Raw genomic sequence first — 20,903 nt, 5'->3', positions numbered from 1 at the left:
TGCTTGACTTCCCAGGATCGGGGCGGGGGGGTGGTGTATTGAAACTTTATAGTGTCACTGACATTTAACACTGTTGAAACAGAAAAATAAATTACATTATAACTGAAAAAAAAAAAAAAAAAAAAAAAAACGACATACCCCGATTTCTGAATCGCTCATAAAAATATCCTCTTGTTTATATTTAAGGGGTTCATGGCCTGCTTATGTACATGTTAAAGGAAGCGTTCACCATTATTACGGGATTACCAAGAGAAAAGTTAAGATATCTCGTTTAAGATTCTTAACAAATCGTAACAGAATTTATAATGCCAGTTTGAGTCACAAGCCAGAACACGAATCTGAGTTAGTGTCGATTGGCACGAAAGTTCCGCCACGTTATATGTGTGGGTCTTCATAGTGTGATACGATTAACAGCTCTCCATTACTCTCAAGTGTTTGTCAATGGTAAATTTCAAAAATTGGGCTTCTGTTAAATAGGTTCTCCCACGGGTAGAAAACTGACATTGCGCTTTTCTCTCAGTGTAATGCCTACCTAAGAGAATAGGATATTTGAATTGAGTGCAACTTACCTAGAATTCATTATTTCCACGTAAACGATGACTCCTGTGGAATTCAGCTACGAAGAAACGACGACATTTCGTAAAAACACACCCCTTCAAAACAGCGTCTTTTTGAAGAAATAATTGTTCTGTTCCTCAAACAAACGATATGGCGAGGAAGAAGACAAAATTTTGTTTATCATGGCCAAATAAAACGTTAGAAATACCCCGCCGATTGCGAAATATTGCTGTTTTACTTACAGGGAGAACGATTATGTCGCAGTCAAACTTTTTTTTGTCGCTCAACCCGCTTGTTTACCGGATGTGACGTCACTTTTTGTTGGATGACACAAAAAAAGTGCCAGGCGTCGCAGAGTGTTCTCCCCCACCCCTGAATTTACCCTACCAGCGCACTTCGGTAAGCTCACACAAAGCCACGCGGAGTTAGTTTTTCTCTTTCTATTGCTCTTGTTTTTCTGTATTTCTCTTATTTTGTCTTGCTTGTACTTTTTTTACTTTGCATTTTGTGAAACACAAAGAAAAACATCTAAAATGTATGCGAATTTGCAAGCTTTTGAGTTGTTTTTATTTTCCGTGCTCAGGCTGACGTAAGTGACCGGAAGTGAAATTTCACCTTCTTAGCAACGCGCGCGAGCGCGCGCATGAATCGGTTAATGGGCCCTTAAACTTTTTACCTTAGAAAAATCGCGTAGAAAAATAATGGCTTTAAAAAAGTTTGGACGGAATTGGTAAATAGATGATTTCTTTTTGTTTTGCTTTTAATGAGCTCTGCGATTGCCTTAAAAATTAAAGCATAGTTTGAATAAGTGTTCTGACCAATTCCTTGTTGTAGTGTGTTATGCCAGGACCTTTCAATAGTCAGAGTTGATATTTTTGTAGCTCGGTCAGTAAATGAAGTGCTCATGCTTATATGCAAATATTGTAAACAAAGATTACGCTGTTGGTTGACTCTATTTGCTTGCCTTTCTATTGCTTTTAAATATTGTCTAAGCGATCGTAGTGTGTATAATATCATATCAGTATCATTATTTTCCTTTCAGCTAACTTGTTGATTATTTGAAATTGTCTTTGGTAACTGAGTAATTCAATTATCTCTGTAAATAAAGTGTTTAAAAATTATTACTGAAAGGTGTATTTGTTTGAGAGTTTTTGTGTAAATAATTGCCCTGCTACAATAAAAGTATAGATATCCGTTTGAGTGTTTGGATACGATCCTATTCATGGAGCCAGGCCTGTAACGGAGTGACTGCATGTGTAACCGTATGTGTAAATTATGTCTTCATTGTATACAAGCATGCAATATAATGTATGGATAGAGCACATAAAGAGTTGGTCAGAGTTTGTAACGGTTTCGAAACGTTGACATCAAAGCGCTAGACATTTTAAAAATTCCGAGAAACTAAAGAGTCTTGTCATTTTCGAAAGTAGCAAATGATTGTGAAGGTTAATTTATATGTATGACGCTGACAACTAAAAATGAAAATTTATTGTAAAACCCAACGTTTTCGACATATTCTCATGATCAGGGTTGATCATGAGGACATTGAAGGTGGATACGTTAGTCTTCATTCCGTCTCACTAATGTAAATCATTTTCTACAGCTAGAGTGCAAGCTTATGCAGTAGATTACATTGCAAGATGGATGTGCAATCGAAAGCATCGGTAAGTTTAATTGAATGTTTCGAACCGGACACGTTGATAGATTTCAGAAGAAAGCGAGAAGTGTTACATCACGCGCGCGAGAGCTTTTAAAATAACGTTTCTGGCTATTCTTCAGCTTTGCGAGAACTTTGACTTCGTGGGGGGGGGGGGGGGGGGAGAGGGGGTGGGGGGAGGTACTTCCAGAAAAATTGAGCGGGGGTGTGCGGCCCGCTTCTCAAAACCCTTACCCTATTTATGACCAAACTCTGCGGTATTCCCTACCCTATTTATGACCTGACCAAAAATTCGAAACCCTATTTATGACCTGACCCTTAAATCAAAACCTTGTTTTAGACCTGCGTTATTATTGGTTCCCTAGTTCAGACCAATGTTAAGTTACAATAAACATAATTTGTGAAGGGCTTTTGTTGTTTTTCTTTTCGATAATGATGAAAAAGTGGCTTCTTCTTAAAAACTTACCCATATGAAGGCTAGAGTGCAAAAACGATACCCTATTTATGACCAAAATCAGCTACAGTCTATTATGGGGCGCCGTTTGTAAATTTATTATTTAGACCGAATTTATGCCATTTTCCCCTTATTTATAAATAATTGGAAATGCTACAAAATTTGTCTATAAATAAGACTCAAGAACTTGTCTGTTGATATGTATATAATTATTTTAGGTACGTCCTGGTTTATAAATAATCTTTTACCATAGAGTTATTATATATAAATAATAAACTAAACAACTTCAATTATTTATAAATCAGGTCATCTCTAAAAAAGTTTTTTACATATCATAAAGTTTGTAAATCCCATTATTTATAAATAAATTACTTCGCCGGGAGTGTAAATTCATTATTTAGAAATAATAAATTTCACCTTACCGAGTGTAAATTTATTATTTATAAATAATGAACTTCACTGAGTGTGTAAATCCATTATTTAGAAATAATGAATTTCTCCTCGCCCAGTGTAAATTTATTATTTAGAAATAATGAACTTCACTGAGTGTGTAAATTCATTATTTAGAAATAATGAACTTCACTGAGTGCGTAAATTCATTATTTAGAAATAATGAATTTCACCTCGCCGAGTGTAAATTTATTATTTATAAATATGAACTTCATTGAGTGTGTAAATTCATTATTTAGAAATAATGAAGTTTCATCTCGCCGACTGTAAATTTATTATTTAGAAATAATGAATTAAACGTGTGTGTAAACTCGTTATTTAGAAACTCATTATTTAGAAATAATGAAGTTTCATCTCGCTATTACTTAGAAATAATGAACTTCACTGAGTATGTGAATTCGTTATTTAGAAAGAATGAAAGTATGAATGGCTGACCCAGCGTCTCTTGCCCGATCGATTTCAGAGGCTGTTTCTCGCGTTATAAGACAGTTATTCAGGTAGGTATGTAGCCTGAAACTCAGCAGTGGCGGATCTAAGGGAGGTTCCCCCCCCCCCCTTATTTTGGTTAATTGTGTTTAAGCGAGAATCACGCTTCAAATATCTATTACGTAGTTCTTATCCACTCAACAATTCGGCAGCTCACACTGCAACAGGAACAACGACAACGACAACGACAACGACAACAACTACTCAAAGGCCGAGGTAACAGGTAAATTTTAAGCCAAGAAATTGCTGCATGAAGAAAATGCAGAACTTTTAACATCGGGAAATCGAATAATGTATTTACATGCTTAGATAATTCTTTGTAGCCTGCGAACAGGCTCACGTTGGAGCACAAACGCGCTCGGCGTAGCTGAGAGCGAGAAATCGACGGGCGAAGCCGCGAGAGGAGAAAGTCACTTCTTGGCGCCTCTTTCCCGCCGATCGCTATTCCTCTTCGTCACTCGCGCGTTTGATTCAAACGTGAGTTTGCTCGCAGGTTAAATTCTTTGTGACCTTTGTGACCTTTGGACGGATAGCTGTGTGACACACTTTGTTTGGCTTGATCAAGTCACGGCTGGGCATGTCTATTCCAGGCAAGTCCAAAGATCGTACACGTGGAAAGCTAAATTCATTTACGTTTAAACCATTATTGAATTTCAATAGAAATCAGACCTTTCACTTAACACGCCAAGCGATTTTTATTTTCTTCATGCAGCAGTTTCTTTTCTTAAAATTTACCTGTTACCTCGGCCTTTGAGGTTGTTAGTTGTTCCTGTTGCAGTGTGAGCTGCCGAATTGCTGAGTGAATAAGAACTCCATAATAGATAGCTGAGGCGGGGAATGGGGGGCGGGGGGGAGAGCGGGCTCCCCGAGCCCCTCCCCCAGATCCGCCAGTGCTGAATTTCAGGCTACATACCGCCGCCGTTACCTACTTGAGCAAGGGTAGCATTGACTGTCTCACTTATAGCGCGAGAAACAGCCTCCGAAATCGATCGGGCAAGAGACGCTGGGTCTGCCATTCATACTTTCATTATTTCTAAATAATGAATTTACAAACTCAGTGAAGTTCATTATTTCTAAATAATTAATTTCTAAATAATGAATTTACACACACGGTTAAATTCATTATTTCTAAATAATAAATTTACAGCCGGCGAAATGAAACTTTATTATTTCTAAATAATGAATTTACACACTCAATGAAGTTCGTTATTTACAAATAATAAATTAACACTTGGCGAGGAGAAATTCATTATTTCTAAATAATGGATTTACACACTCAGTGAAGTTCATTATTTCTAAATAATAAATTTACACTCGGCGAGGTGAAATTTATTATTTCTAAATAATGGATTTACACTCCCGGCGAAGTAATTTATTTATAAATAATGGGATTAACAAACTTTATGATATGTAAATAACTATTTTAGAGATGACCTGATATATAAATAATTGAAGTTGTTTAATTTATTATTTATATATAATAAATCTATGGTGAAAGATTATTTATAAATCAGGACGTACCTAAAATAATTATATACATATCAACGAACAAGTTCTTGTGTCTTATTTATAAACAAATTTTGTGGCATTTCCAATTATTTATAAATAAGGGGAAAATGGCATAAATTCGGTCTAAATAATAAATTTACAAACGGCGCCCCATAGTCTATACCCTATTTATGACCAAAACGGCTGAAAAACCATACCCTTTGGGGCCGCATATACCTATATAGCCCATATAAGGGAGTACCCCCCCCCGGCTTTGACTAAACAGTTGCCGAGATTCTTGTCGTTTTCAGGGGTCTCCTCTCATTGGAGTGCTATTTAAAGTAATCTCACGAATAGTTGTTCAACGGCTAGGGAGTATTATGCATCCGGGATATTCGTGTGTCTTGTTAGCGCCATTGTATTGTGCCTCAGCGATTTTGTTCGAGTGTTGCAAGCAGATCTTGACAGTTTACAATCCATGGCTGTTCTTGGATTGATTCACGGCGCTACAGAAGTTATAGAACGAAGTTCCATGGTTGTGATTGATCACATTTGTCATGTGATTTGCAAACGGACATCAGGTCCTTGGGGAAGTTTTTGTACTCCTCGCCGTGAGAGACTTATGGCTGATATCGCTATCATGAGCATGTTGTATGAATCAACTGTTATAGTGTTTGTTAACGGATTATTGTACTTGTATCAATATGTATACTTAAAAGACGAGTCCCTCTTAGAACTGCTACAGTCTTTTGTTATGACGACTTCAGTTCAATTGGTGATCGAGTGGTTTTTCACCAGCCTCTCTCTAGCGATCGAGACTCGTTATCAGAATATAGCTGTAATGGCTGTTTGGCAAAGAAGATGGAAGACATACTTTAATGGCATTTGTAACTACTATGTCTTCAGGACTATGGTTTAGTTCAAATCTTTTAGACATGGCACATGCGCGCTGTAAAGAGCCCTTAAATCCGCCTTGTGATATGCCCTTTTGTTAAAGCTAGGGTTCGAAAAGATCTGGAAGCTGCTCAATCCGAACGGTACCGGCACACGGCTGACTACAGAGAACCGTGATTCTGGTTGTTAATGGGCTTGAAATTGTTAGTAAACAGTTAACCAGACGCAAAACGTCTCAGCGTACTGGTGCGTCCCAAGCCTGGAATGTCTCTTAAGTAAGGAAGAATCTAAGCCCGCGAGGGAACTTTAAAGTCCTTTTGCTGTTGTATGAGAGCATAACTCAAATATTACGATTTATACCATGCCATAGAAAATACAGCCAATCAGAATACAGGAGAGCCGTTGTATATTGGACGGTGTTACATTCAACATTCCCATCATGCGCCGCGCGTATGTCGCATTGACTGTGTTGGCCAATGTATTTTAATTGTTAGTAATAATAGTAATAGAGCGGTTTTCAATTAAGTGTCGAAAGTAATTAGACAATTACTTTGGTTTTGGTTTTGGTTTTACTACGGTTTGAGATTGGCTGAGTAGTCTAATTGGTAAGTAATTGGTTTGATTTTGGTTTTACGACACTCAATTAAAAACCACTTAATGCAACACTCTCTCGTGGTATGCTTAACATTTATTCCACGAGCGCGCGTTGGATATAAGATGGTGGATAGCCAACGAGGCGCGTAGGGGTGGGCTATAATCTTTTCATATCCAACAATCGCTAGTGGAATAGTTGTTTTATTAAAAACACCCTCAAAAGATAGAGAAATAAACTAAAACAAATATAAAAGCTTCCCCCAAATGCTACGCGCATGCTTACCATATTTGTAGAGCGTAGTATAATAACTCATAACCCATAATGGCTAAGTCAATAAAAACTCTCAAACATCATTATTTAATGATGCAGTCTTTAATAACATTGAATATGCCATTCGTTGCTTGTATTTTCTTGGTATACACACTCGCCTAAAGGCTTGTGTGTCAACCGAGAAAATACAAATGTCTCTTAGGATATTCCATGTTATTAAAAACTGGATCATTAGATAATGCAATTCGAGAGATTTCATTGGCTTAGCCATCATGGGTTATGAGCCATTGTTATACCTCGCAACGCAAATACGTTTTCCGATTGGAGAAGAGCGTGTCCCGTGTCGTGGGTCAAAACTCACTAACTCCCTAGGACGAACAAAACTCACAAACTCCTTAGGGAAACAACAATTTGAACTTTCGACTAGCACGTGATCAAGTCGTGCTCCTTGAAATAGCGGCAAATTTGTGAAAAATTTGTGTGGCAAATTTTTTTGTTTTTATCTTTTAATTTGGGCGGTATGACAAAACACCTAATGACTGGCGCCAAGAAAAACAGTGAAGTTTGTTTCCCCGAAACCTTCAATGTTCCCAGAGACGCAGCCGAGGGGTACATCGAGGGTCTCGGGAAAACAAAACTCACTATTTCCCTTAGGGCCAGTCATTAAGTAGACTACAAGTAGTCCCTCTTTCGCTTAGTCCGTCGTGCATGACGCGAAAGAAAACCGCGAGAAAATAATTGCTGCGCGAAATCCTGGAGGCGGGGAGCGCGCGAAAGGAGGGACTACCGCCTAAGCCCAAGTGTTTGAATTATGCGTTGCTCTCACAACGCAAAAATATTATTGGCTTATGTTAGGGGCGTTGACAACGTGTTGTCAACATTCGAGATACGTATGACGTCTTGCAGGAATGTTTTGGAACCGGAGCAAATCGAGGCGGTACCAGAGCAAAGCGAAGCGTTGGAATCGCGCTTTGCAAGCCGTGATGTTCTTGCGAATCTGCCAGCAGGCTTTCGAAAGATTTAAATTTATCCAGTGTTTTGTTTGGCAAAGCTTTCCGTCTCCAACCCGGCTGCAAGCGTGTTAATGATTTCGCCGTTCAACAGCATCGTCCAAGTCAGCGAATATAAGTTTTCTGAGATTGGCCTTTCTGCCGTCCAGTTGAAAGATTGAACCGGACTTTCACTTGAAACCGGACATTCACCTGAAATTTTCTGCTGCTATCGGCAAACATTTCACCGCAGTTGGTTGGTCTCCTATGTCAAATGCATAATGTAAATTCTCGGTTGACACTCTGCATTTGAAATTTTCGCAATAACCTTTAGATTTACACCTACAGACGCAGCGAAAATCGCTAAAAGATGCCTCATTCGCAGTCTTCTTTTTAAAACTTCTTTGGCAATTACGCTGAAAGAACACTAAACGAAGATATAATTCTCACGGCATATGTTTTTGCAATTTTATTCAGGATGTCTCCCGGGCTTATTGACAACAAGCGATAATAAGAGGACGTCAAGATGAGAAATCCTACACCGAAAAATCACTCGCCCGTGAAAGGGCAAACTCTTGGGCTTAGGTGCCGGTGGTAGTCCCTCCTTTCGCGCGCTCCTCGCCCCCAGGATTTCGCGCAGCCATTTTTTTCTCGCGGTTTTCTTTCGCGTCACCCACTACGGACTAAGCGAAAGAGGGACTGCTCGTAGTCTAGTCATTAAGTGCTTATTACACCGTGCTCTACAAATATGATAAGCGTACGTATACGCGTGATTATTTTGGGCGTTTTTATTTCAGATTAGTTTTCTGTATTACTGGAGCGTTTTCAGTTACTGACAATTATTCCACTCGCGCTTGTTGGATATGAGATAATTACAGCCAACTCGGCGCTAGGTGCCTCGTTGGCTACTTTCCATCTCAAATCCAACGCGCGCTCGTGGAATAAGTAAACAATAGCCTCCATTTCATACGAAAATATTCTCGGATATTTGTCCGCCAAAATTAGCTGTTCCGAGAAGCGAAAACGACGGGAAGAAAAGTGTAATTTTTGAAAAGTGTGAAAGAAAACTGTGAGTTTTGAGGAAAAGATCATGTCCAAGAGCAAATATACGAGCATATTTTCGCCTCAAATGGAGGCTATTGTGTATCTTATCCTTCAGATGTTTTTCGCAACACCTGCGGTTTTGAAAATTAGGGAATATCACTCGGACATTTCCCAATTTTTGCTGTAGAATATTCAGTCACGTGACGCATTTAGACCAATCGCGCGGGAGCGAAAATATTTGATGGATTATAATTGTTAATAACACGAGAGAGCATTGCATAACTATTATTAAAACCTCTCAGTCGTAATTTAACACAGCTTGGACCAAACATACAGCAGAATCGTCTTGATGGTGGCTGTCTCTTAAAGCTTGTTCTGTATTTAGTGCCATGTTAAGTGTGAGAGGTTTAACAGAAACGTTCCTGCAGATCAAGCCTGAGAAATACTGTCTAGGTCTGAATCATGGGACAGGTGACAAGCCTTTAAGTGTTTCTACGGTTCTCTCAAGCTTTCACAAGTGTTTCTATAACTCAGTAGAAACACCAAGAAAATGTTATTTGTTACTCTTAGACAAAAAAAGAGAGACAAAAAAAAAAAAAAGTAACGAAAAGTTGGTCGTTTATTTCGAGTACCAAAATGTAAATTCTAGTTTCCCATGCGACCACCACGTTAAGACCTCGTGCTATTTCTGTCTTTCAAGTCGAGTTAGAGAAATACGCCGGCTTTTAGTGTGACTTTTCTGATGGGGTGTTTCCTAGTATGATCCTTAGTTCGGTGTACTTTAGGCTAAAATAGCAATTTTAAATATACAAAGTAAAATATGGCCTTGCGCCGAGTATTGTTAACGAACTATATAAGAAGAAAGAAACTAGTTATTCACTTAGAAATAGTGATTTTGATATCCCTACTTTTAATACTATAAACTATTGAAAACATTCTCTTAGATATCAAGGACCGCGCATATGGTCGAAACTAGATAATAAATTGTAAGGCTCTCTGGATATCGAATCATTCAAAAAGAACATTAGGAAAAAAGACCTCACGTCATTTCTGTACAACAACAATATTTGTTGTAACCTCTGTAATTCTTAAAGACCACCTATAATATGCCTACTGTTTTCATGTACTACTTATACATGCATTTTTGCAGATTGATTGTATATACACTTCTTTTTTTTTTACTTTTTTAATTGTAAATAATTTTAACTTTGTTGGTGTTGTTGTTGTATTCCCAATTGGTAGTTAATACTAAATACATTGACTCTTCAATAAAGCTGTTATTGTTATTTGATTAATTTTAAATCAGTGGCTTTAGAAAAGTTTAGAATGACTTTGTAAAGGGATTATTTGTTTTGGTTTTGCTTTGGCTGAGTTCTGCGATTGGCTTAAAAAAACCAAGTTTCGACAAGCGTCGCGCCCTTTCTATATTAAGAACTGATATTTTTGTAGCTCGGTCACCAGTAAATGAAATAATCATGCTTATGTGCAAATATTGTAAACAAAGATTACCCTGTTGGCGGACTCTATTTATCTGCTGGTTTTACATTTGTAAATATTGCCATGCGATTATAGTATCAAACATAATATCACTACCATTAGTTTCTTTTTAGCCAACTTGTTGATTTTTTTTGCTTATATATGTAATATACCGAGCTTTTTACTTGTCACTGTCATGAGATATTGTTACTCAAAGACCGGATTCTTCACGTTGATAACTGGATTTATATCGAGTTATAGATACACTTGAAAGTTTAAAGAGCACTCGAAAATCTAGATTTACTCTTGGCTACGCTCATTTACGTCTCCAGATCTAGAGCCGCATGTCTATACCTGTCCATCTTAGCCGGCACTGAAGTTCTTAGTTCAAACAGGTAGCTGATCATATCATAAGTCTCCTGACCCACTTTCCCCCAGTGCCTCTCTCGGGCTCAACAAACTCCTACTGCATCGAGACAAAATTTGACTGAAGCAGGCTAAGTAGAAACGACAAGCATGAAGCGATTCTTTATTATTCACAGCTTCGATACTGATCGAAACTTCGTAAGCTGAATGCTAATCAAATAGTTTTTCAAAATGATAAATATGATTTTACGTGACAAAGGAAGCTACGAACGAATATCGCCTAAAAGGATAACTTATAGTTCAACATTTCATGTACTTTGTAAGTCACGTCAACTTCACCTGAAAGATAACGGTTTCAAAGTTGATGACCATAAGTTTTTAAAAAACGTTTTTGAATCCCGGAATCATTGAGTTATTCAGCTAAAAGTAAGAGTAGGTATAGTTGTTGTGGGTACAGTCAATCCACTTTGAAAACTTCAAACCATGACTTCCAATATTTTTTATTAAACCAGCCGGACACGAGTAACACGCTGATGAAGTTGCTCATGATCAGGGTTCACTGTGTTAAGTTTTACGTGAGGCAAAATTCCTCATCATGCTTGAAAGAAAGCTAGAAAAAACTGAAAAGAAAAATAAGTTTCGATCCATGGACGCACGGGTCGAGACCAAGACGGACTTTAATTTAGCGACTGACAGAAATGCAGCCAAGTTCGAAACACTGACAGGTGTTTGAGAGCACTTTGGAAAGACAGTTCCTTTTGCTTAACCATTCATTCCAAGTTATCATGCTATCAGATCGACAAATTAAATTCAAGTTTTTTGGCTGGAAATTTTGAATGTAGCATACACGAAGACCTGGCTTTACTTTGTGTGAAAACGACTTTCTAGACTCGCAAGAAAATGCATACTCTATGATTTGCCGAATAAAAAACCCTAACATTAATTGCTAATAAATTGATCATTATTGGTATAAATGCTTTTTCTTAGCTTTTAAAGTCGAAAATTGAGGGTTTTCGTACTTGTTTAATTAACAGGCGGAACACAAAAGCCCGCTTTATTAAAAGTGAATATTCGAAAGTAAAACTACACAAGATACAACAGACACAACAGTGATACGGCCCGCTGGTTTCTCCACAAAAGGATTAGAACGATACTGAAGCAAATAACACAGGAAGACATAGTTTGTCAACTGCGATTGTCAGCTAATTTCATTTAAGCTGCTTGCTGTACTCCTAAGACCATCACTAACCAAGTGTCGGTTAGGAAACTGGCACTACGAGATTCATGAGGATCTGAAATCATGGACCCCTGCCGATGTTCTACGGTTGAACCGTAGAACATCGGCAGGGGTCCTAGTTTATTCGACACGTAGCTTAACAGTAGGAATGAAATTTCTTGACGCCTCTTCGCAAGAGACGTGTTAAGAAATCAATTTAATCAGACCGCGATCTGACAACAGAAACACGAACCCGTCAAGTTGATCGAATGAATACAGGCTCAGAAACAAGGGCACAAACAGACATTTATTTATCTGCAAAGAAAAAACACAGAGATTATTCAGCGGATAAATTGAAAAACCTGCCGCTTCAGATGCCGGTAAATGTATTTGTTAATAGAGGACGCTTCTTCGCTGTAAACAAAACAACACGGTGTCCTTGGGCATCGCAGGAATTAAATTCGGTGTTCAATTAATGTTTGATTGGTCAGGAGTGAGTTTTTTTTGCAATCGCTTCTTTCCATTCAAAACAACTCGCAAAATATGGCACACGAACCGCTCGAAATAAAGTAAGAACAAGAATTTCCACAGGTATTTTTACTAAGTATAACGGCGTACTATTCTATTCACAAATTTAAACAATAGCTTTTAAATCTGGCCGGAACTCCAGATAGACTGATCACTTAATGGACATTACAAACCTTTCTAAAGCGGTAAATACTGCTCCTACGGCTCAGTCCCCTTTTACCAATTAAGATCTCTGGTGCGAAGATTTGTACGGAGTTTCTTAGTTTCGACAGCAAGAGATTTTCGTTTGGAGAAGTGACGAAATCATAAGTTTGGCTCTACTTGTTCTTAGATCTATGTGACATGTCCCCTTTGTTAAAAGGAATCTAAAATAAGGAAGTCATTAGAGAAACATTTCGACACAAAGCAACCTGGAAATGATACACCAAGCAGAACTGAGTTTTCGTTATCAAATAAAACAGCTCCGAAAGTTCATCCTCGCCTTCTAAAAGAGCGTGATCTGCAGTATTTGGAACGGCTGACAGAAATAGCGGAGGGAATCGGCTTTACGCACAATCCCAATGCTCCCGGTAAGTACTTTTAAGTACTTAAATTGTGCCGCAAATTTTTAGAAAATTGCCGCACAATGAGTTGACACCATCACGTTCTAATTACCAGGGCCGAGAAATGTAGAACTTTTAAATTATCCTGGCAAAGAGACAGTCAACATGGTCAAGCGCGAGGTGAGCAAAAAGCGCGACTTGCGTGTGATTATATAAGAAAAAAGAGAAACTGTCAAGCCTCGTATCCCCTTTAAGTCGCTTGCACTCGAACGAGAAAAGGGTCGTCTCCTCAACTGTGAGGTCGTGCTGCCCTGGAAGCTACAAAGAAAAAGAAAACTACAAAGCAAGCCTCTCTTCACTCTCTGAAATAATAATTGGTGAGAAGGGCAAGGTAGAGAAACTTGGGAGTGTTGCGAACTAATACATTATGGTGTCCCGTGTTGGACACTTTCACTTATGGATACTAACTGTGGGACTCTATGTTGGAAAAGTACATCGTCAGACAGCATAAAAGATATTAAAGGGACTAATGGTACACTAATCTCTCAGTTCCCTGGATTTTTCTTCTGCTCAGCTCAGATAAATCACATTTAATAAGGGCAACTGTATTTCATTATTCCAGGCAAACTATTAAGATTTAAATCCTCAAAATTATGCATGAAAGTATAATTTAATGAGCTTGACTGTTAGTTCCCAATGAAACACCCGGAGAATAAATTCTCACAGAACCACAGCCTAAAGAGGCTAAGCTGCTCTGCTGCTTCAGGGATTAAGCCAAACAATGTCATTTGGGTGTCAATACAATTAAGATTTAAAACCTCAAAATTATGCATGAAAGTATATTTAAATAAGCTTGACTGTTAGTTCCCAAAGAAACACCCGGAGAATGAATTCTCACAGAACCACAGCCTGAAGAGGCTAAGCTGCTCTGCTGCTTCAGGGATTGAGCCAAACAATATCATTTGGGTGTCAATAAAATAATTTAAGATTTAAATCCTCAAAAGTATTAAAATATATTAAAATGAGCTTGACTGTTAGTTCCCAATGAAACACCCGGAGAATAAATTCTCACAGAACCACAGCCTAAAGAGGCTAAGCTGCTCTGCTGCTTCAGGGATTGAGCCAAACAATATCATTTGGGTGTCAATACAATTACTGTAAGATTTAAATCCTCAACTTTATACATGAAAGTATATTTAAATGAGCTTGACTGTTAGTTCCCAATGAAACACCCGGAGAATAAATTCTCACAGAACCACAGCCTAAAGAGGCTAAGCTGCTCTGCTGCTTCAGGGATTAAGCTAAACAATATTGTTTTGGTATCGAAACAATTAAGATTTAAATCATTGATCAAAAATTATGTATTAATGTTTAATTTCAGTAAGCCTGACTTTTTCTTCCCAATGAAACACCCAGAGAATGAATTCTCACAGAACCACAGCCTAACGAGGCTAAGCTGCTCTGCTGCTTCAGGGATTAAGCCAAAACAATATCATTTAGGTGTCAACACAATTAAAATTTAAATCCTCAAAATTATGTCTCAAAGTATATTTAAATAAGCTTGACGGTTAGTTCCATATGAAACACACGGTGAATAAATTCTCACAGAACCACAGCCTAGAGAGGCTAAGCTGCTCTCTTGCTTCAGGGATGAGGATTAACAATATTTGGTGCCAAATCAAAATTAAATTCTCAAGTTTAGTAATATTTTAATAATAAATTAGTAATCAATCAGTAATAAAATGAACATTTAAAATATTTTTAAGTGTATCTAGTGGTCAAAATTCAATAGATGTGCAACCTTGAATAGGCAGGGCAAAAAAAAATGCTTAATTTAGCCATTACGTAGTGTTTGAAACTACACTCACTGTGACACTTGTGTTTTAGTGACAATGACAACAATAGACTTAATCGCTGTGATGCAATGAGGACTTACATTCACTTCATTTTTAGCCGAGGATCGATCCTAGGACCATTTAGCATTTTTCGAACTCTTTCAAGGCTTCCAACGGTTGTTTAACCAGACTTGCTTCGACATTGCAGGGCTTGAACACGCTTTATATTTTCTGGTGAAGGTGGCGGCGTCTCGAGCAAGTAGGCGGAAATCTCACCAGTTCCCGCCATTTCATCGATTGGAAGGGAATTTATCAAAGTTTGATTGTTTTGAACTCCACTGAAACGATCATTGATCGCCTTGTAGATTTTTACCGTCGCAAGAATGCCAGAACTAGTGGAAACCGACCGTATACCTTTTCCTTTCCGAGCCAAACCATCGAGGTCCATCGACCTTGGCGCCAAATGTGATCGATTTGGTAAGGTCGGTGCAAACTTCAACAATACCATGGATAAACTGTTCTTGCTACGGTAGTTATAGGATTCGGTCTGTAAGACAATTCACTCGAAATTGCGTCCGGTTTGCGTAGTATCCGAACACTCGTGAATACGGATAATAGTTCACACACGACCATTCTCTCCGGCGCTCAATCTTAAATGTTATTATCGCTGTCATAATAATTAACAATTCGCAATGCATGACTATTTCTTGTCTGGTCTTCTTCTTTTACTCTTGCGGTGAGATGCGTGACAGGTCGATTACCGCAAACTACACAGCGATGACAGAATTTTCGATCTCGTAACACAACCCACCGGAAATTAGAACCCATACCCTGCTGCGAATTTCAGAATCGCATGAATCTCGTCATGCCTGAACTGACAAATCTACTCCTTGGGTTTTAAAATATCTGTTCAACTGCACGATCTCCTAACCAAACACAATGAGTAGCAACACATTGATCGAGGTGCGATAGCAAGTCAACTGAAGTATACATGTACTCGCTAACTTGCACTTTCTTATGAATTTAGCTGATACCACGATGATGTCTTTCATATCACTTTCGAATGGAAACTGATCACATGAGGCGGAAATGAGGGGGAGTAAATAAGACGAACACGTTACATCCTGCACTGGTAATTTTTTCTCACTTTGGACGAAGTTCATTATTTATAGCATTTATTCGGTTCGAGTCTCTGAGGAGCAATGAGTAGCAGAACACTGATAGAGGTGTTTGGTCATATCCTGTTCAGTTTTACACGAGGAGTGACAGAGCACTACAACCCACAAGAACCTGAATACACAGCAGAGTCTTTTGGCTACAGTCCTCTAGAAAGGGCAGGCCATGAATGGTATCGACACGGAGATCCTAATGAGGAATGTATTTATCAAGAATACAGCGACAGACAAGCCACAACTTTAGACCTCATAAGATCCAGCAGAATTAATGCAAGCCTTACAGACGCAAGTTTACCAGAAGAGAACGAAGAAACACAAGAAGATCAGCAAGATGAAGATAGAGCAATGGCTTGGAAGCGACTCAGACCATCCGCTCTGCGAACGGTGTGTAAATCAATGTACAATGGAGCTTTAATTTCTTTACTAACTGCTACAATCATAGGTTCAGTGTACTTGCTGATCTCGTATTTGTGTGATAAAACTATAAACAACTGTGAATTTCTCCCAAAGATGTCCATTCCAGTAAACGTCCAATGGATGAGATTAATCTCTGGTGCAATCGCCTCTGGTTTTCTATACGCTTCGTTTTTTTTATGTACCTTATTTCTTTTTCGCCCACATCAGTTAATGGGGGTGAAAGCAAAATTGATCCTGGTTGCTTGCCTCGCATATTTCTTGGACACAACCTATCGAGTGGTTCTACAAGGCCTGGGAATATCTCATTCCAAGCTTTCGACTTTGCAAAAACTTCCACTCTATGTTTTGTTTTTTATGGGTGTATGTTGGCAAGCCTATCTTCTAACGAATCACTTCCGTCAGCGACGGACAAGGAGAGAGAAGATGGCTTTGTTTTTACAAATGACAGTTCCCTTCGGATCTATTATAATTCTTGCCGATGCTGTGAAATGTATTATTTACCCACTTTATAACAAGCAAAGTAAGGAAAGTGTTCTACGCCTAGTAATCGCACTCTTCGCTCCTCTCATTGGAGTCTTATTTAAAGTAATCTCACGAATTTTTGTTCAGCAGCAAGAAAGCATTACCCATCCGGGATATGCGTGTGTCTTGTTAGCACCATTGTATTGTCATTCAGCGATTATGTTCCGAGTGCTGCAGGCAGATCTTGACAGTTTACAATCCATGTCTGTTCTTGGATTGATTCACGGCGCTACAGAAGTCATAGAACGAAGCACAATGGTTTTGATTGATCACATTTGTCATGTGATTTGCAAAAGAACATCAGCTCCTTGGGGAAGTTTTCGTACTCCTCGCCGTGAGAGACTAATGGCTGATATCACAATCATGAGCATGTTGTATGAATCAACTGCTATAGTGTCTATGAACGGCGTTTTGTATTTGTATCAATATATGTTCTTAAAAGACGATTCACTCTTAGAACTTTTACAGTCTTTTGCTATGACAACTTCAGTTCAACTGGTGATCGAGTGGTTTTTCACTAGCGTCTCTCTAGCGATCGAGACTCGCTATCAGAATATAGCTGTCATGGCTGTTTGGCAAAGAAGATGGAAAAGACACATTACAGTGGCAGTTTTAGTTACTATTTCATCAGCCCCATGGGTTAGCGTAAACTTTTTACACATGGCACATGAGCGTTCTGAAGCGCCCTCAAATCAGCCTTGTGAAATGCCGTTTGCTTAAAACTGGAAATCACAAAGACTTTGAGCGGGAAGCCACTCTAACCGAACAGTGCCACACTGCTGACCACAAAGATCCGTGATACTGGTTGTAGCCTTCCAATGGATTGTATTTTCGTGCCTTTAGTGGAGTAAAAGCAAATCACACACTAAACGGCTCGGCGTTCTGCTACGTCATTAGCTTGGCTCATTTCGGGGGAAGAATCTATTTTTTGGTACAATTCCAACCAAAATTTACTCAAATAACGATTCCTGATTATTTTTCTACTTATGACAATGTATTAAGGGCCCATTAACCGATCTTTTCGAGCCGTTGATAAGGAAAATTCAGTCTCATCTAACCTCCTCATTTTTAGTTACTTCAGAGTTATTTCATGTGTTTCAACTTTTTCATGACCAGTAACACTAGTGATGACGTCATCAGGCCACGCCCTTGGTCATGTGACTAATACAGAAAAAATGCAAAGGCTCCCAGGCAAATTACTTTCTCGGGATTTTTTTCATTGATTTAATATTTTAATTTAAATCGCATTACGCCATGCATCGATTTTGTCTCATTTCTAAAAGGTCAGATTTTGAGAGCATTTCAAAATATTGAAAAATTCGTAATTTTCTTTAAAAAGCATGATTTCGAAAAAGGAATGCATAGCTATGTTGCCAACGTTGGCTTTAATCGAAATTCGTCGAAAAGTGCTGGATTTAATGAAAAACCGCGTTTCCTTTAGCATTTAAAGACACCGGAAGTGCGCCCGATATCTATTGGAAGTTACCCTATCAGCGCGTGCGCAATTTACACTGCCAGCGCACTTCGGTAAGCTCACACAAAGCCACGCGGAGTTAGTTTTTCTCTTTCTATTGCTCTTGTTTTTCTGTCTTTCTCTTATTTTGTCTTTGCTTGTACCTTTTTTACTTTGCATTTTGTGAAACACAAAGAAAAACATCTAAAATGTATGCGAATTTGCAAGCTTTTGAGTTGTTTTTATTTTCCGTGCTCAGGCTGCCGTAAGTGACCGGAAGTGAAATTTCACCTCCTTAGCAACGCGCGCGAGCGCGCGCATGAATCGGTTAATGAGCCCTTAAACTTTTTACCTTAGAAAAATCGCTTAGAAAAATAATGGCTTTAAAAAAGTTTGGACTGAATTTGTAAATGAATGATTTCTTTTGGTTTTGCTTTTAATGAGCTCTGCGATTGCCTTAAAAATTAAAGCATAGTTTGAATAAGTGTTCTGACCAATTCCTTGTTGTAGTGTGTTATGCCAGGACCTTTCAATAGTCAGAGTTAATATTTTTGTAGCTCGGTCAGTAAATGAAGTGCTCATGCTTATGTGCAGATATTGGAAACAAAGATTACGCTGTTGGGTGACTCTATTTGCTTGCCTTTCTATTGCTTTTAAATATTGCTAAGCGATCGTAGTGTGTATAATATCATATCAGTATCATTATTTTCCTTTCAGCTAACTTGTTGATTATTTGAAATTGTCTTTGGTAACTGAGTAATTCATTTATCTCTGTAAATAAAGTGTTTAAAAATTATTACTGAAAGGTGTATTTGTTTGAGAGTTTTTGTGTAAATAATTGCCCTGCTACAATAAAAGTATAGATATCCGTTTGAGTCTTTGGATACGATCCTATTCATGGAGCCAGGCCTATAACGGAGTGACTGCATGTGTAACCATATGTGTAAATTATGTCTCCATTGTATACAAGCGTGTAATATAATGTATGGATAGTGCACATAAAGAGTCGGCCAGAGTTTGTAACGGTTTCGAAACGTTGACATCAGAGCGCTAGACATTTTAAAAAATTCCGAGAAACTAAAAACTCTTGTCATTTTCGAAAGTGGTAAATGATTGTGAAGGTTAATTTATATGTATGACGCTGACAACTAGAAATGAAAATTTATTGTAAAACCCAACGTTTTCGACATATTCTCATGATCAGGGTTGATCATGAGGACATTGAAGGTGGATACGTTAGTCTTCATTCCGTCTCACTAATGTAAATCATTTTCTACAGCTAGAGTGAAGTGAAGTGAAGTGAAAGACTTTATTTAATGAGGGTGACCCGTGACAGTAACTTAAGTTACTGATAAACTTGGGGCCCTCAGCTTAAAATAATTAGAATGCTAAAAATATATTATTTACAATAAAATGCTAAAATACGATATTATTTACAATAAAATACTTAATTAAGTTAATTAAGAGTGCAAGCTTATGCAGTAGATTACATTGCAAGATGAATGTGCAATCGAAAGCATCGGTAACTTTGATTGAATGTTTCGAACCGGACACGTTGATAGATTTCACAAGAAAGCGAGAAATGTTACATCACGCACGCGAGAGCTTTTAAAATGACGTTTCTGGCTATTCTTCAGCTTTGCGAGAACTTTGACTCGGGGGGGGGGGGGGGATACTTCCAGAAAAATTGAGTGGGGGTGTGCGGCCCGCTTCCCAAAACCCTTACCCTATTTATGACCAAAATCTGCGATATTCCCTACCCTATTTATGACCTGACCAAAAATTTGAAGCCCTATTTATGACCTGACCCTTAAATCAAAACCCTGTTTCAGACCTACGTTATGATTGGTTCCCCAGTTCAGACCAATGTTAAGTTAAAATAAACATAATTTGTGAAGGGCTTTTGTTGTTTTTCTTTTCGATAATGATGAAAAAGTGGCTTCTTCTTAAAAACTTACCCATATGAAGGCTAGAGTGCAAAAACCATACCCTATTTATGACCAAAATCAGCTAAAGTCTATACCCTATTTATGACCAAAACGGCTGAAAAACCATACCCTTTGGGGCCGCATATACCTATATAGCCCATATAAGGGAGTACCCCCCCCCCCGGCTTTGACTAAACAGTTGCCGAGATTCTTGTCGTGTTTAAGGGTCGTCCTGGATAGATTTAAGTTAAACATGGCCTAATTCTTCTCCCCGTCACACCAACGTAAAGCTTGATATCATTATACACAGCGTGCAAGTTACGCTCGTGATTACATTGTAAGACGGATGAGCAGTCGAAACCACCGGTGATTTTAATTGAGTGTTTCGGATCAGACACGTTGACAGATTTGAGAACGAAACGTTAGTGACCCACCATTAGAAAAGTGATAACGGGGTGGGGGAGGGGGGGGGGGGGAATAGGAGGTCTTCAGCTTGCAGGAAATCTTTTGCACCTTCACTGCCTCTGCAGGATTCTTTTTTGGGAGTCAAGTCCCCTGCA

General features: G+C 38.5%; 1 protein-coding gene across 1 annotated transcript; it reads left to right on the top strand.

Annotated features, from left to right (window-relative positions):
* The first annotated feature begins 15,201 nt into the window (after positions 1–15,201).
* On the top strand, positions 15,202–19,214 carry LOC149112169 (uncharacterized). Its single transcript, XM_089289919.1, has one exon. The coding sequence runs from the start codon at positions 16,051–16,053 to the stop codon at positions 17,680–17,682; it is 1,632 nt and encodes a 543-aa protein (XP_089146045.1). The 5' UTR covers positions 15,202–16,050; the 3' UTR covers positions 17,683–19,214.
* Positions 19,215–20,903: the final 1,689 nt, after the last annotated feature.

The sequence above is a fragment of the Orbicella faveolata genome, unplaced genomic scaffold (genome assembly GCF_042242905.1).
Source record: "Orbicella faveolata isolate gen_17 unplaced genomic scaffold, um_ofav_v1 contig_2, whole genome shotgun sequence".
In the NCBI taxonomy this organism is placed as follows: Eukaryota; Metazoa; Cnidaria; class Anthozoa; order Scleractinia; family Merulinidae; genus Orbicella; species Orbicella faveolata.
Note: the sequence above shows the minus strand (reverse complement) of the source record. Positions and strands in the feature narration are given on the sequence as shown.